This window comes from Staurois parvus, unplaced genomic scaffold (genome assembly GCF_062004578.1).
Source record: "Staurois parvus isolate SC_StPar_1 unplaced genomic scaffold, SC_StPar_1.0 ptg003381l, whole genome shotgun sequence".
NCBI lineage: Eukaryota > Metazoa > Chordata > Amphibia > Anura > Ranidae > Staurois > Staurois parvus.
In genome coordinates this window covers 30,538-46,340 of record NW_028321177.1, presented here as the reverse complement: position 1 = coordinate 46,340, position 15,803 = coordinate 30,538, and the positions used below count along the sequence as shown (strand labels likewise).

At 54.0% G+C, this 15,803-nt stretch overlaps 1 protein-coding gene across 1 annotated transcript; it reads right to left on the bottom strand.

The window, feature by feature from the left end:
* Positions 1-206: 206 nt before the first annotated feature.
* LOC149428233 (arylacetamide deacetylase-like 4) lies at positions 207-15,241 on the bottom strand. The gene is made up of 4 exons (XM_089667573.1): positions 14,981-15,241; positions 7,359-7,581; positions 4,941-5,004; positions 207-1,065 (listed from the first exon to the last, which is right to left on the bottom strand). Exons 1-4 carry the CDS (start codon positions 15,143-15,145, stop codon positions 285-287), a joined length of 1,233 nt encoding a protein of 410 aa, XP_089523699.1. The 5' UTR covers positions 15,146-15,241; the 3' UTR covers positions 207-284.
* Between the last annotated feature and the right edge of the window lie 562 nt (positions 15,242-15,803).

Genomic DNA, 15,803 nt, shown 5'->3' with positions numbered 1-15,803 from the left:
CCCATTCACCGACACCTTGTCCATTCACCGACACCTTGTCCATACACCGACACCTTGTTCATTCACTGACACCTTGTTCACACGGATTTTATGTATTTTTTATTTTCATACAAATGGTACCAATTCCACGGGTGTTACTAACATGGGAACCTTCTTACCACCTGCCAAAGCCCTCCCCCCATCTTCCCCATTCCCCCAATAAGTACTGACCCCGGTCTGATCCGTCTACCCCATTATAATCGAATGTTCCCTCCCCCCTCCATCCTCACAGTCCAGGACACACCTCAGGCATCTTTTATGAAGGCCACAATACTGTCCATGGCCCGTACCCCCGATGGGCAGTCCCACTGGTCGTAGACGCTGATGAGCCCATGGAAGCCATCTTTGACATGGTCCCAGGTGACGGACACCCCATTGTCCTCCAGGCGTTTCTTGTAGAGGATCCCCTCATCGCGGAGAACATCGAACTCACATGTTAGGATATAAGATTTGGGGAGCAGGCGAAGGTCGGCGTCCTCGGCCAACAGAGGAGAACATGGAGTTTCAAAGACTCGTTTGAGCTTCTCATACAGATTTTTGTCGAAGGCGGCCATGGCATGCGGCGTGTAGCCCGCGTTCCTCATGTACCCCGCAACCTCCTCCGGGATGTGACCCTCACTCAGCCACTTGGAGAACTTCTTCCTCACATCCGGGGGGACATGGCTGCCATTCAGCATGGCTCCGGACACAGACAGGTCTCCCCCTACATAGGTCAGGAGGTAGAACAGGGTGCGGTCTCGCAGTAGGAGGGGCACGGCGCGGTTCTGTTGGTAGGAAGGTAAGTTGAAGTCCACCATCTGGACTACGGGGTAGATCATCATCTGGGCCAGAGGTCCGGGAATATCCTGCCTGGTCACCAGAGCTTGGGACACCCCAGCCGTGAGATTCCCACCGGCACTGTCCCCACCAAGGATGACAGACGCGGGATCCACACCGAACTCCAGCGCCCTCCTCAGGAAGTGGATGGAAGCCTTCAGGCAATCTTCATATGCAGCCGGGTAGAGGTGCTCCGGGGCCAGGCGGTACCTAACGAAACGTCAGAGAGTTATGAAGGACTTCAGGGTGTCATCATCACCCAAAGACTGTGCGCAGGGGCCCTTCCAGGGGACCTTCCGGCAGATAGATACTGTTTATGTCTGGGTCCCTGCCGGGTGTCTACTACCTCCCACAGCCCCCCCCCGACTATGCCGACACCTCTCTAGAAGGACGGCACCATCTTTGTTTAGGCATCATCCACAATCACCATCTACTTCCTGGACTCAGAGATGACGCAATCATGGGAATGCTGGTGCCTGTGCAGCTCACAAATGTCTGACACAGATCAGCCCCTGCTGCAGCTTCCCACCTCGTGACTTGCTATAGTTACAATATACAGTCTGATCACTGGGGGAGGGGAGACTGAGGAAATGACTCCTCCTACTTCTACAAGGTTACAATGTACAGTCTGATCCAGGGGCGGACTGACAACTCATGGGGCCCCCAGGCAATAGGGGATCATGGGGCCCGTGTCCTTGCCCAAAATCAAAAAAGCCTATGAAAAAGGTACCAGGGGCATCTCGTGGGACCCCCTACTGACCCCGGGCCCTCGGGCAGTGCCCGAGTTTCCAAATGGTCAGTCTGATCACTGGGGGAGGGGAGACTGAGGAAATGCCTCCTCTTCCTTCTACAAAGTTACAATGTATAGTCTGATCACTGGGGGAGGGGAGACGGAGGAAATGACTCCTCCTCCTACAAGGTTACAGTGTACAGTCTGATCATCCCAGAGCACCACACCGAGTGCAGTGCAGAGGGACTACGTGTAAAGTTGGGTCTGTAGTAGGGAGTCACATAGGCCAATTCCTCCTCTCCTGTCCCATGCTGGGTGACACCACCTGCACCCCACCTCTTATCCCGGCTGGGGGTCTCCAGAATGGTGCCAGCAGCAGGAAAGAAGAGATGTGCAGGTCAGTGTGAAGCCAGGCATCGGGCATAATAGTACAGGGCTGCTTTCACACTGACCTGCTGCGGTCTACCCACATTGCGGGTGCAGGGTACCAGCGACTTTCCTGGGTTGGCTGCGCTTTGCCATAGACGTGTATTATGTCCTGCGGGTTTGTCGCACTTTGTTCTAGCGCACCAAATCTCCTGAATGCAGAAAGAGCGCCACCCGCAGGACATAATACACATCTATGGCAAAGCGCAGCCAACCCAGGAAATTTGCAGGAGCGCCGCGCTGAACCCGCGACGCAGGAAAACCGCAGCACAGGGGGCACAGGACAGTAAGGGTTCACTTACATTTGCAGTTTAGGGGGTGGCAAAACACCATAGTTAAGATGAGTTTTTACTACCCCCACCACAACCGCACCCCCTTTAGCCACACCTCCAAACGTCTGAGATGGGAATGAGGGACACCTATTAGCAAATATTTGTAGGCTTAGGACACACCCCCTGCCACGCCCCCTTAAAGGAGAATTATACAAAATAATTGATTTGTTTTTTCTACCAATTCATTTCCTTTATACCGGAGAGAGGAGGAGGGAGGCGGGCCGAGGGGCTGTCCACCCAATCAGGGACAGCATGACTTTATACGCCCCGTCATGGCTGGAGGGTGAGCTATACGCCCCGTCATGGTTGGTGGGGGAGTTATACCCCGTCATGGTTGCTGGGGGAGTTATACGCCCCGTCATGGTTGCTGGGGGAGTTATACGCCCGTTATGGTTGGTGGGGGAGTTATACGCCCGTCATGGTTGCTGGGGGAGTTATACGCCCCGTCATGGTCAGTGGGGGGAGTTATACGCCCCGTCATGGTCGGTGGGGGGAGTTATACGCCCCGTCATGGTCGGTGGGGGGAGTTATACGCCCCGTCATGGTCGGTGGGGGAGTTATACGCCCCGTCATGGTCGGTGGGGGAGTTATATGCCCCGTCATGGTCGGTGGGGGAGTTGTACGCCCCGTCATGGTTGGTGGGGGAGTTATATCCCCGTCATGGTTGCTGGGGGAGTTATACGCCCCGTCATGGTTGCTGGGGGAGTTATACGCCCGTCATGGTTGCTGGGGGAGTTATACGCCCGTCATGGTTGCTGGGGGAGTTATACGCCCCGTCATGGCTGGTGGGGGAGTTATACGCCCCGTCATGGTTGGTGGGGGAGTTATACGCCCCGTCATGGCTGGTGGGGGAGTTATACGCCCCGTCATGGTTGCTGGGGGAGTTATACGCCCCGTCATGGTTGCTGGGGGAGTTATACGCCCCGTCATGGTTGCTGGGGGAGTTATACGCCCCGTCATGGTTGCTGGGGGAGTTATACGCCCCGTCATGGTTGCTGGGGGAGTTATACGCCCCATCATGGTTGGTGGGGGAGTTATACGCCCCGTCATGGTTGGTGGGGGAGTTATACGCCCCGTCATGGTTGGTGGGGGAGTTATACGCCCCGTCATGGTTGGTGGGTGAGTTATACCCCCGTTATGGTTGGTGGGGGAGTTATACGCCCCGTCATGGTTGGTGGGGGAGTTATACGCCCCGTCATGGCTGGTGAGGGAGTTATACGCCCCGTCATGTTTGGTGGGTGAGGTAAACCCCCGTCATGGTTGGTGGGTGAGTTATACGCCCAGTCATGGTTGGTGGGGGAGTTATACGCCCCGTTATGGTTGGTGGGGGAGTTATACGCCCCGTTATGGTTGGTGGGGGAGTTATACGCCACGTCATGGTTGGTGGGGGAGTTATACGCCCGTCATGGCTGGTGGGGGAGTTATACGCCCCGTCATGGCTGGTGGGGGAGGTATACCCCCGTCATGGTTGGTGGGTGATTTATACGCCCCGTCATGGTTGGTGGGGGAGTTATACGCCCCGTTATGGTTGGTGGGGGAGTTATACGCCCCGTCATGGTTGGTGGGGGAGTTATACGCCCCGTCATGGTTGGTGGGGGAGTTATACGCCCCGTCATGGCTGGTGGGGGAGTTATACGCCCCGTCATGGCTGGTGGGGGAGTTATACGCCCCGTCATGTTTGGTGGGTGAGGTAAACCCCCATCATGGTTGGTGGGTGAGTTATACGCCCAGTCATGGTTGGTGGGGGAGTTATACGCCCCGTTATGGTTGGTGGGGGAGTTATACGCCCCGTTATGGTTGGTGGGGGAGTTATACGCCCCGTTATGGTTGGTGGGGGAGTTATACGCCACGTCATGGTTGGTGGGGGAGTTATACGCCCCGTCATGGCTGGTGGGGGAGTTATACGCCCCGTCATGGCTGGTGGGGGAGGTATACCCCCGTCATGGTTGGTGGGTGATTTATACGCCCCGTCATGGTTGGTGGGGGAGTTATACGCCCCGTTATGGTTGGTGGGGGAGTTATACGCCCCGTCATGGTTGGTGGGGGAGTTATACGCCCCGTCATGGTTGGTGGGTGAGTTATACGCCCCGTCATGGTTGGTGGGGGAGTTATACGCCCCGTCATGGTTGGTGGGGGAGTTATACGCCCCGTCATGGTTGGTGGGTGAGTTATACGCCCCGTCATGGTTGGTGGGGGAGTTATACGCCCCTTCATGGTTGGTGGGGCGTATAACTAAACGCCCCATGAGGTGAAGTGAATGAGGCTGCTCTGCGATGTTGTACAGCCCGGCACACAAGGGGTCACACAGGCAGCGTTGAGTTGTTTTCTCACCACCTGCTGTAACCTCTTGGACCCCGCAGAGGCATGCAGTTGTGGGGCGCTTGCAGAGTGACCCCATTTACTTCAATGGGTCTGCTTGGCCGGCGGTAGCACCCACCAACAGCAACAGAGGGCGTCATTCCGGCTGCAGCATTCCTGCTTTGGCTGCTGCCTCAGCAGATAAAGGGGGTAGGGATTGGGGGCGGTAAAACAGTGACTGTCGGTTTGTGGCCATATTTTGCTGCATAAACAGTGGCTAAGAAATGAGGACTTCTCACCCGACTGACACCAGCACAACTCCGGCCGTCTTCGAGATGTGTCGGCAAATCTTGTCATAGTGATCTACAACAAATGAACGATCGTGAGATGAGGAGACCATTACAATTCACAGCAAAGGAGTAAAAGGAAGTCGAATCGCCACACGAGGTGGAAAATCGGAAAATTCCATGTCCCTGGAGGGAAGATACGAAATAATTACCTCTCCGCCATTGCTGCCACCGACATCACAGATACCACCAACACTACTGAGTGCCACCGAGGACACCAACATCACCCACTGCCACCGAGGACACCAACACTACTGACTGCCACCGAGGACACCAACATCACCGACTGCCACCGAGGACACCAACACTACTTACTGCCACCGAGGACACCAACATCACCCACTGCCACCGAGGACACCAACACTACTGACTGCCACCGAGGACACCAACATCACCGACTGCCACCGAGGACACCAACACTACTGACTGCCACCGAGGACACCAACACCACCCACTGCCACCGAGGACACCAACACTACTGACTGCCACTGAAAACACCAACACCACCCACTGCCACCAAGGACACCAACACCACCGACTGCCACCGAGGACACCAACATCACCGACTGCCACCGAGGGCACCAACACTACTGACTGCCACCAAGGACACCAACATCACCGACTGCCACCGAGGACACCAACATCACCGACTGCCACCGAGGACATCAACATCACCGACTGCCACCGAGGATACCAACACTACTGACTGCCACCGAGGATACCAACACTACTGACTGTCACTGAGGACACCAACATCACCGACTGCCACCGAGGACACCAACACTACTGAGTGCCACCGAGGACACCAACACTACCTACTGCCACCGAGGACACCAACACTACTGACTGCCACCGAGGACACCAACATCACCGACTGCCACCGAGGACACCAACACTACTGACTGCCACCGAGGACACCAACATCACCGACTGCCACCGAGGACACAAACACTACTGACTGCCACTGAAAACACCAACACCACCCACTGCCACCAAAGATACCAACACTACTGACTGCCACCGAGGACACCAACACTACTGACTGCCCCGTGGACACCAACACCACCGATTGCCACTGAGGACACCAACACTACTGACTGCCACCGAGGACACCAACACTACTGACTGCCACCGAGGACACCAACACCACCGACTGCCACCGAGGACACCAACACCACCGACTGCCACCGAGGGCACCAACACCACCGACTGACACCGAGGACACCAACCCCACCGACTGCCACCGAGGACACCAACACTACTGACTGCCCCGAGGACACCAACACTACCTACTGCCACTGAGGACACCAACATCACCGAAAACACCAACAGCACCAATTGCCACCAAGGAAACCAACACTACTGACTGCCACTAACACCACCAACTGCCACCGAGGATGCCAACACTACTGACTGCCACTGACACCACCAACTGCCTCTGAGGACACCAACATCACAGGTAAAACAAACAACCACCGAATGCCACCAACACCATGGACTCCACCAATGCCACAAACTGATAATGATGAGTGTAGGCAGGAGCTAATTTTGAGCTCTTTTTAATTTTTGGACACTCCCGGTTTGTCATATCCTCTGGGTTGGCCCCGCCCTCTGCCTATTTAAGGATTGGTGGTATAAGGAGGTGGAGTGTGTATCCCCCACTAAAGGATGGTGCCCCCTGTGCCCCAGAGGAAGCCAGGAAAGAACCAGTGGAGGCCTGTGGCCTATGGGGGCATAATCAGTGTGCCTGGAACTGTTTGAAGTGGCCACTTGGCATCCTAGATGTGGTGGGATGCTTCTATCTATTACCATTGCTCTGGACTGTTCAGTGTGACACCATACTGAAGGAAGTCCGACGTGTGGTGTCATGTTTCCCATGACTGACATATAGGTGTTTCTATATCTTGTCTCGGCTCCTCCCTTTCCTTTGGTTTAGTTCATGCTGTAAAGATAGCCCCACCCCCTTTCCCAGAGATGCATTGCAGCTCTAGCCTCATGTCATGCAGCAGGACACAGTATGATTCTTTGACCTATCGAATGTTCATTGTTGTAAGATTCTCTCAGTTTATGGAATAAACTTCACAAGATCTACAAGATGTCGTCTGGATCGAGTCACTGCCTGTGATGTCCAGATGAGGTTGAAGTTATCGTGATCTCATCACAACTGTAAGTCCCAGAGATCCTACCATCAATGCTTAGATTGGAGAGACAGAACATGTGGAGAGAAGATAGCGGCCCGTTCTCTATAAATATCCCCTAAAATGTGATTGGTTTTGGATTTGCATTAACTCTGTGGCAGCAATGATACATTGTAACCAACAGGGAAATGGCAGTTGGTGTCTCACCGGAAGTATTGTCTCTTCTGCTTACCAAAATCTCCGAAGACGAAGCCTCCTCCATGGAAGAACAGGACTCCTTTCCGGCCTCCGGCAGAGGGCTCTCTGGGCTGGTAGACCCTCACAGGCACACCTTCAAATTTTACATTCCTAGTGAAGAGCTCGGGATCGTCTTCTGATTTTATGGGACTCAATTTTGCCAAAATGTGGGAGAGTCTGATCTCTGTGCAAATACCGAACCTTTCCAGAGTGCGGCCCTAACCCAAGGAAGAGAAAACACCAATCAACACGTTAGAGGACACAAATTATCGCACCAACTCAGATGGACATGTCTTGGTTTAGAGATTGGATTTATTTCAGTGAATGTTCTTTAAAATTGATTTTAGATATATAGACACTATATGACCAAAAGTATGTGAACCCCCCTCCCAATGATGGAGATCAGGTGTCCCCAGTGAAGGGTCCTGGTAATCCTCCATCGTACAAAGACATTGGAGACAATTGTGCTCTTCCAGCCTTGTGATAACAGTTTGGTGAAGACCCTTTTCTGTTCCCCCATGACTGTCCCCTGTGTACAAAGCCGGCTCCATAAAGACATGGAGGACCAGTTTGGTGAAGACCCTTTTCTGTTCCCCATGACTGTCCCCTGTGTACAAAGCCAGCTCCATAAAGACATGGATGACCAGTTTGGTGTGGAGGAACTCCAGTATCCCGTACTGAACCCCGACCTCAACCTACTGAACACTTTTGGGTTGAATTATACCACCGAGAGTGACCCAGGTCTCATCTAACACCAGTCCTGCTCTTGGAGGCTCATTATAAAAATAACTACCAATAATGAGAATAGGAGCATACCACTCCAAACTGATCCACTATATGATCCAAAGTGTGTTGACCTTCTGCCATATCAGGGTTCAGGTGTCTCCAGTGAAGGGTCCTGGTAATCCTCCATCATACAAAGACATTGGAGACAATTGTGCGCTTCCAGCCTTGTGGTAACAGTTTGGTGAAGACCCTTTTCTGTTCCCCCCATGACTGTCCTCTGTGTACAAAGCCAGCTCCATAAAGACATGGATCACCAGTTTGGTGAAGACCCTTTTCTGTTCCCCCATGACTGTCCTCTGTGTACAAAGCCAAATTCATAAAGACATGGATGACCAGTTTGATGAAGACCCTTTTCTGTTCCCCCATGACTGTCCCCTGTGTACAACGCCAGCTCCATAAAGACATGGAGGACCAGTTTGGTGAAGACCCTTTTCTGTCCCCCCATGACTGTCCCCTGTGTACAAAGCCAGCTCCATAAAGACATGGAGGACCAGTTTGGTGAAGACCCTTTTCTGTACCCCCATGACTGTCCCCTGTGTACAACGCCAGCTCCATAAAGACATGGATGACCAGTTTGGTGAAGACCCTTTTCTGTCCCCATGATTGTCCCCTGTGTACAAAGCCAGCTCCATAAAGACCAGTTTGGTGTGGAGGAACCCCAGTGTCCTGACCTCAACCTACTGAACACCTTTGGGTTGAATTAAAACACCAAGAGTGACCCAGGTCTCATCTAACACCAGTCCTGCTCTTGAAGGCTCATTATAAAAATAACTACCAATAATGAGAATAGGAGCATACCACTCCAAACTGATCCACTATATGATCCAAAGTGTGTTGACCTTCTGCCATATCAGGGTTCAGGTGTCTCCAGTGAAGGGTCCTGGTAATCCTCCATCATACAAAGACATTGGAGACAATTGTGCGCTTCCAGCCTTGTGGTAACAGTTTGGTGAAGACCCTTTTCTGTTCCCCATGACTGTCCCCTGTTTACAAAGAAAGCTCCATAAAGACATGGAGGACCAGTTTGGTGTGGAGGAACTCCAGTGTCCTGTACAGAGCCCTGACCTCAACCTACTGAACACCTTTGGGATGAATTAGAATGCCGATGGTGAACCAGGTCTTCTCCAACATCAGCACCTGACCTCACAAATGGGCTTAAAATATCTTGTGGAAAGTCTTCCTAGAGCAGTGGAGGATGATATAGGCTCAAAGGGGAACTCCATATTAATGACCATGGCTTTGGAATGGGATGTCCTACAAGGTCATATAGGTGTGATGGGTGGAGGAACTGGTGTCCTTCAGAGCCCTGATCTCAACCCTACTGAACACCTTTAGCATGGTTGGAGTGCCGATGGTGAGCCGGGTCTTCTCATCCAACATCAATACCTGACCTCACAATGGGCACAAATTCCAAAGTTCTTGTGAAAAATCTTCCCAGAACAGGGAAGACCATGTGGTTCTATAAGAGGGCCAGCCCCTCCAACTGAGGGATTGTTGGGAGGTATGCTTCCCAACTGTAGGAATCTGCACCGAAAAGCCCTCCCAGTGGAGGAAGTGGAGACAACTCCATATTAATGGTCATGGTTTTAAGATTGTCCAACAAGCTCAGAATTCCCACCTCAACCCGACTGATCATCTTTGGGATGAATTGGAACCCCGATGGAGATCCGGGTCTTCTCATCCAACATCAGTACCTGACCTCACAATGGGCACAAATTCCCACAGACCCCCTCCAACATCTGGTGGAAAGTCTTCCCAGAAGACAGAAGAGTAAAGGATGTCATAGCTACAAAGGGGGGGGGGGGGGAGACTCCATATTAACAGTTGTGGGAGGAAGCAACTCCATAGTAGTGGCGACGGGGTGGGGGGCAACTCCATATTAATGGCCATGAGGGGGCAACTCCATATTAATGGTAATGGGGGGCAACTCCATATTAATGGCCATGGAGGGGCAACTCCATATTACTGGCCATGGGGGGGCAACTCCATATTACTGGCCATGGGGGGGCAACTCCATATTACTGGCCATGGGGGGGCAACTCCATATTAATGGCCATGAGGGGGCAACACCATATTAATGGTAATGGGGGGCAACTCCATATTAATGGCCATGGGGGGGCAACTCCATATTAATGGCCATGGGGGGGCAACTCCATATTAATGGCCATGGGGGGGGCAACTCCATATTAATGGATGTGGGGAAGGGGTAACTCCATATTTATGGTTATGGCGGGCAATGCCATATTGTTGGGCATGGGGGGGGACTCCATATTGTTGGGCATGGGGGGGGGACTCTATATTGTTGGGCATGGGGGGGACTCCATGTTAGTGGCCATGGGTGGGGGACGTCATATTAATTGCTGTGGGGGAGGGGGAAAACTCCATATTAATGGCTGTGGGGAAGGGGCAACTCCATATTATTGACCATGGGGGGGCAACTCCATATTATTAACCATGGGGGTCAACTCCATATTTATGCTTATGGCGGGCAACGCCATATTGTTGGGCATGGGGGGGGACTGCATGTTAGTGGCCATGGTGGGGGGACTTCATATTAATTGGTGTGGGGGAGGGGGGTAACTTTCATACTGGTGGCCATGGGGAGGGGGGGAACTCCATATTACCAGCCATGAGGGGAACTACTCCATGGCCACGGGGGGGGGGGGGGGGGCAACTCCATATTAACGGCAATGGGGGGGCAACTCCATGTTAATGGCCACGGGTGGGCAACTGTATATTATTGGCCATGGGGGGCACCTCCATATTAATGACCATGGGGGGGGGGGGGGTAACTCCATAATAATGGCTATTTGGGGGCAACTCCATATTATTGGCTGGGGGGGCTCCATATTAGTGTCCATGGGGAGCTCCATGTTAGTGTCCATGGGGGGGGGCTCCATCTTAGTGTCCATGGGAGGGGCTCCTTGTTAGTGTCCATGGGAGGGGCTCCGTGTTAGTGTCCATGGGAGGGGCTCCGTGTTAGTGTCCATGGGAGGGGCTCCATGTTAGTGTCCATGGGGGGGCTCCGTGTTAGTGTCCATGGGGGGGCTCCGTGTTAGTGTCCATGGGGGGGCTCCGTGTTAGTGTCCATGGGGGGGCTCCATGTTAGTGGCCGTGGTTTTGGAAGCTCATACAGGTTTGATGTCCAGGAGTGCAGACATAGGGTGTATATAGAGGGCGGAGTTTAGATGGGCGGGGTTGATTCTTTTGAGTGCAGTGAAAGCACAGCTGTGAGGAGGGAGGGGCATATTGTAGGAGTGGGCGGAGCTAATATTACCTGGAGAACAGGTGCTTCCACTCCTCTGCAGCAAAGCCAAGGCTCTGCATCCGCCCAATCAGATCGCAGCTTCTCATTGGCTGACTGGCCACAGAACCGGCTCCTCCACAAACATCTGACACCAACCCTCCCCCGGGGCCACCCGGGGCCACCCGGGGCCACCCAGGATTTCCTGTATACTCCGCACATTATCATTCTGAACCGCAGAGCTGACAATCTATCATCATTCCTCTACAGAGGTTCCCGCAACCCCAGAGAGAACATGCAAACTCCATGCAGACGCTGTCCTTGGAATGTGAACCTAACCCCAACATTCTACATACAAACCCCATGCAGATGATGTCCTTGTTGGAGTGTGAACCTAACCCTAACATTCTACAAACTCCATGCAGACGCTGTCCTTGTTGGAGTGTGAACCTAACCCCAGCATTCTACAAACTCCATGCAGACGCTGTCCTTGGAATGTGGACCTAACCCCAACATTCTACATACAAACCCCATGCAGATGTTGTCCTTGTTGGAGGGTGAACCTAACCCTAACATTCTACAAACTCCATGCAGATGATGTCCTTGTTGGAGTGTGAAGCTAACCCTAACATTCTACAAACTCCATGCAGATGCTGTCCTTGGAATGTGGACCTAACCCCAACATTCTACATACAAACCCCATGCAGATGTTGTCCTTGTTGGAGGGTGAACCTAACCCTAACATTCTACAAACTCCATGCAGATGATGTCCTTGTTGGAGTGTGAAGCTAACCCTAACATTCTACAAACTCCATGCAGATGCTGTCCTTGGAATGTGGACCTAACCCCAACATTCTACATACAAACCCCATGCAGATGTTGTCCTTGTTGGAGTGTGAACCTAACCCTAACATTCTACAAACTCCATGCAGATGATGTCCTTGTTGGAGCGTGAACCTAACCCTAACATTCTACATACAAACTCCATACGGATGTGTTCAAACTCCATTCCTTGGAGTGTGAACCTAACCCCAGCATTCTACACACAAACTCCATGCGGACATGTCCTCATTGGAGTGTGAACCTAACCCTTCAAGACTACAATGCCAATTAGTAGGGCTCCCTCTGATTACACTGATGACCCGCCAAGGCTTTCCTCCTCCATGCAGCTCCTGTAGAAGGCAGGAATATTACAGATTTTCCACTGCTGGTCCCTCGGCAGAAGGAAAGGGGATTCCACCCATGAAGGTGCTCAGAGTCACATGTACGAACATGGAGCCCGGGGGGGGGGGGGATTATTTACAGTCCACCCAATAGAGACATTTTATTGATGGGTGGAGCCCAGTGGGTGGAGTCAGCTCCTGGCTTCCTTGATGTCTGGGGGCCCCAGCAGTGGCAGAATCCCCAACTCTGTTTTTGTCCACATGGGAGTTTTGAGTGCCCCACCCACCTCTGTGTCCCCGCCCATCTGTGTGTGCCCCCACCCACCTGTATGTGCCCCAGTCTACCTGTGTGTCCCCGCCCACCTGTATGTGTCCCAGCCTACCTGTGTGTACTCCGCCCACCTGTGTGTCCTCGCCCATCTGCATGTGTCCTTGCCCTCCTGTGTGTGCCCCACCCACCTGTATGTGTCTCCACCCACCTGTATGTGTGTCCCCGCCCATCTGTATGTGTCCCCACCCACCTGTATGTGTGTCCCCGCCCACCTGTATGTGTCCCCGCCCACCTGTATGTGTCCCCGCCCACCTGTATGTGTCCCCGCCCACCTGCATGTTTCCCCGCTCACCTGTATGTGTCCCCGCCCACCTGTGTGTGTCCCCGCCCACCTGCGTGTGTCCCCGCCCACCTGCGTGTGTCCCCGCCCACCTGCGTGTGTCCCCGCCCACCTGTGTGTGTCCCCGCCCACCTGCGTGTGTCTCACTCACCTATATGTGTCCCTGCCCACCTGTGTGTCCCCGCCCATCTGTATGTGTCCCCGCCTAGCTGTGTGTCCCCCACGCACCTGTATGTGTCCCCGCCCACCTGTGTGTGTCCCCGCTCACCTGTATGTGTCCCCGCCCACCTGTATGTGTGTCCCCGCCCACCTGTGTGTCCCCGCCCACCTGTGTGTCCCCGCCCATCTGTATGTGTCCCCGCCCACCTGTATGTGTCCCCTCCCATCTGTATGTTTCCCCACTCACCTGTATGTGTCCCCGCCCACCTGTATGTGTCCCACTCACCTGTATGTGTCCCTGCCCACCTGATTGTCCCCGCCCATCTGTATGTGTCCCCGCCTACCTGTGTGTCCCCCACGCACCTGTATGTGTCCCCGCCCACCTGTATGTGTCCCACTCACCTGTGTGTGTCCCCGCCCACCTGTATGTGTCCCCTCCCATCTGTATGTGTCCCCGCCCACCTGTATGTGTCCCACTCACCTGTATGTGTCCCCGCCCACCTGTGTGTCCCCGCCCATCTGTATGTGTCCCCGACTACCTGTGTGTCCCCCACGCACCTGTATGTGTCCCCGCCCACCTGTATGTGTCCCACTGACCCGTGTGTGTCCCCGCCCACCTGTATGTGTCCCCTCCCATCTGTATGTGTCCCCGCTCACCTGTATGTGTCCCCGCCCACCTGTATGTGTCCCAATCAGCTGTGTGTCCCCGCCCACCTGTGTGTCCCCGCCCATCTGTATGTGTCCCCGCCCACCTGTATGTGTGTCCCCACCCACCTGTGTGTGTCCCGGCCCACCTGTGTGTGTCCCCACTCAGCTGTATGTGTCCCACTCACCTGTGTGTCCCCGCCCACCTGTGTGTGTCCCCACCCACCTGTATGTGTCCCGCTCACCTGTTTGTCCCCACCCACCTGTATGTGTCCCTGCCCACCTGTGTGTGTCCCCACTCACCTGTATGTGTCCCACTCACCTGTGTGTCCCCGCCCACCTGTGTGTGTCCCCACCCACCTGTATGTGTCCCGCTCACCTGTATGTGTCTCCACTCACCTGTATGTGTCTCCGCCTATTTGTGTGTCCCCCTACCTATGTGTGTGTCCCGCCCACCTGTGTGTGTCCCCACCCACCTGTATGTGTCCCGCTCACCTGTTTGTCCCCACCCACCTGTATGTGTCCTTGCCTACCTGTGTGTCCCCCATGCACCTGTATGTGTCCCCACGCACCTGTGTGTCCCCGCCCACCTGTATGTGTCCCCGCCCACCTGTATGTGTCTCCACTCACCTGTATGTGTCTCCACTCACCTGTATGTGTCTCCGCCTATTTGTGTGTCCCCCTACCTATGTGTGTGTCCCGCCCACCTGTATGTGCCCCACCCACCTGTGTGTGTCCCCGCCCACCTGAGTGAATCCCTGCCTACCTGTTTGTTCCTCCGTCCACCTGAGTGTATCCCCACCCACCTGTGTGCATCCCCGCCCACCTGTGTGTCCTGGCTCCACCTCCCACATTCAGTGAGACAGTGAGAGCGCCCCCAGCAGACGCTTCCCAGAACCTGGGATCTCCCCAGTAGAAGATAGCAGAGTCTCCGGAGGCGCCATCCACCAAAAAGCGGAATCTCCGTTCTGGGTGGAGTGCGACTTTCAGGCGACTTTCAGGAACTCACCAGGACTGAGACAGCACTGAGGATTCTGTGGAGACTTCGGAGTTCTGCCGGACATGTCATTCCTGGAGGATATTCCGCCTTGGAGGATTCCAGGAACACCGAAACCAGAAACAGCAACGTGCCGAGGAAAAGGAAGACGCCGAAAACAGAGAGAAGAGGCAACATGGCTGCCAACCGTCCAACGCCAGATCAACGACCGTCCAACTCCAGATCAACGCCAGATCAACGCCACCGCCCCGGGCTCTGCACCGCGAACTTTACACTTTGTCCTTTCCACGATCCAACGCCATCGCCACCTACCAGACAGAGACCAGTACTGCAACTTATCTCACCCCAACCAGCCAATTACAATGTGTCATCCATCCCTCCATCCATCCATCCATCCCTCCATCCATGTCTCCATCCATCCATCCATGTCTCCTTCCATCCATCCATGTCTCCATCCATCCAACCCTCCATCCATGTCTCCATCCATCCATCCATGTCTCCATCCATCCATCCAACCCTCCATCCATGTCTCCATCCATCCGACCCCCCATCCATGTCTCCATCCATCCGACCCTCCATCCATGTCTCCATCCAACCCTCCATCCATGTCTCCATCCATGTCTCCATCCATCCAACCCTCCATCCATTCATCCATGTCTCCATCCAATCCTCCATCCATCCCTCCATCCATCCATCCGACCCTCCATCCATGTCTCCATCCAACCCTCCATCCATCCCTCCATCCATTCCTCCATCCATGTCTCCATCCATCCATGTCTCCATCCATCCATCCATCCATGTCTCCATCCATCCATCCATCCATGTCTCCATCCAT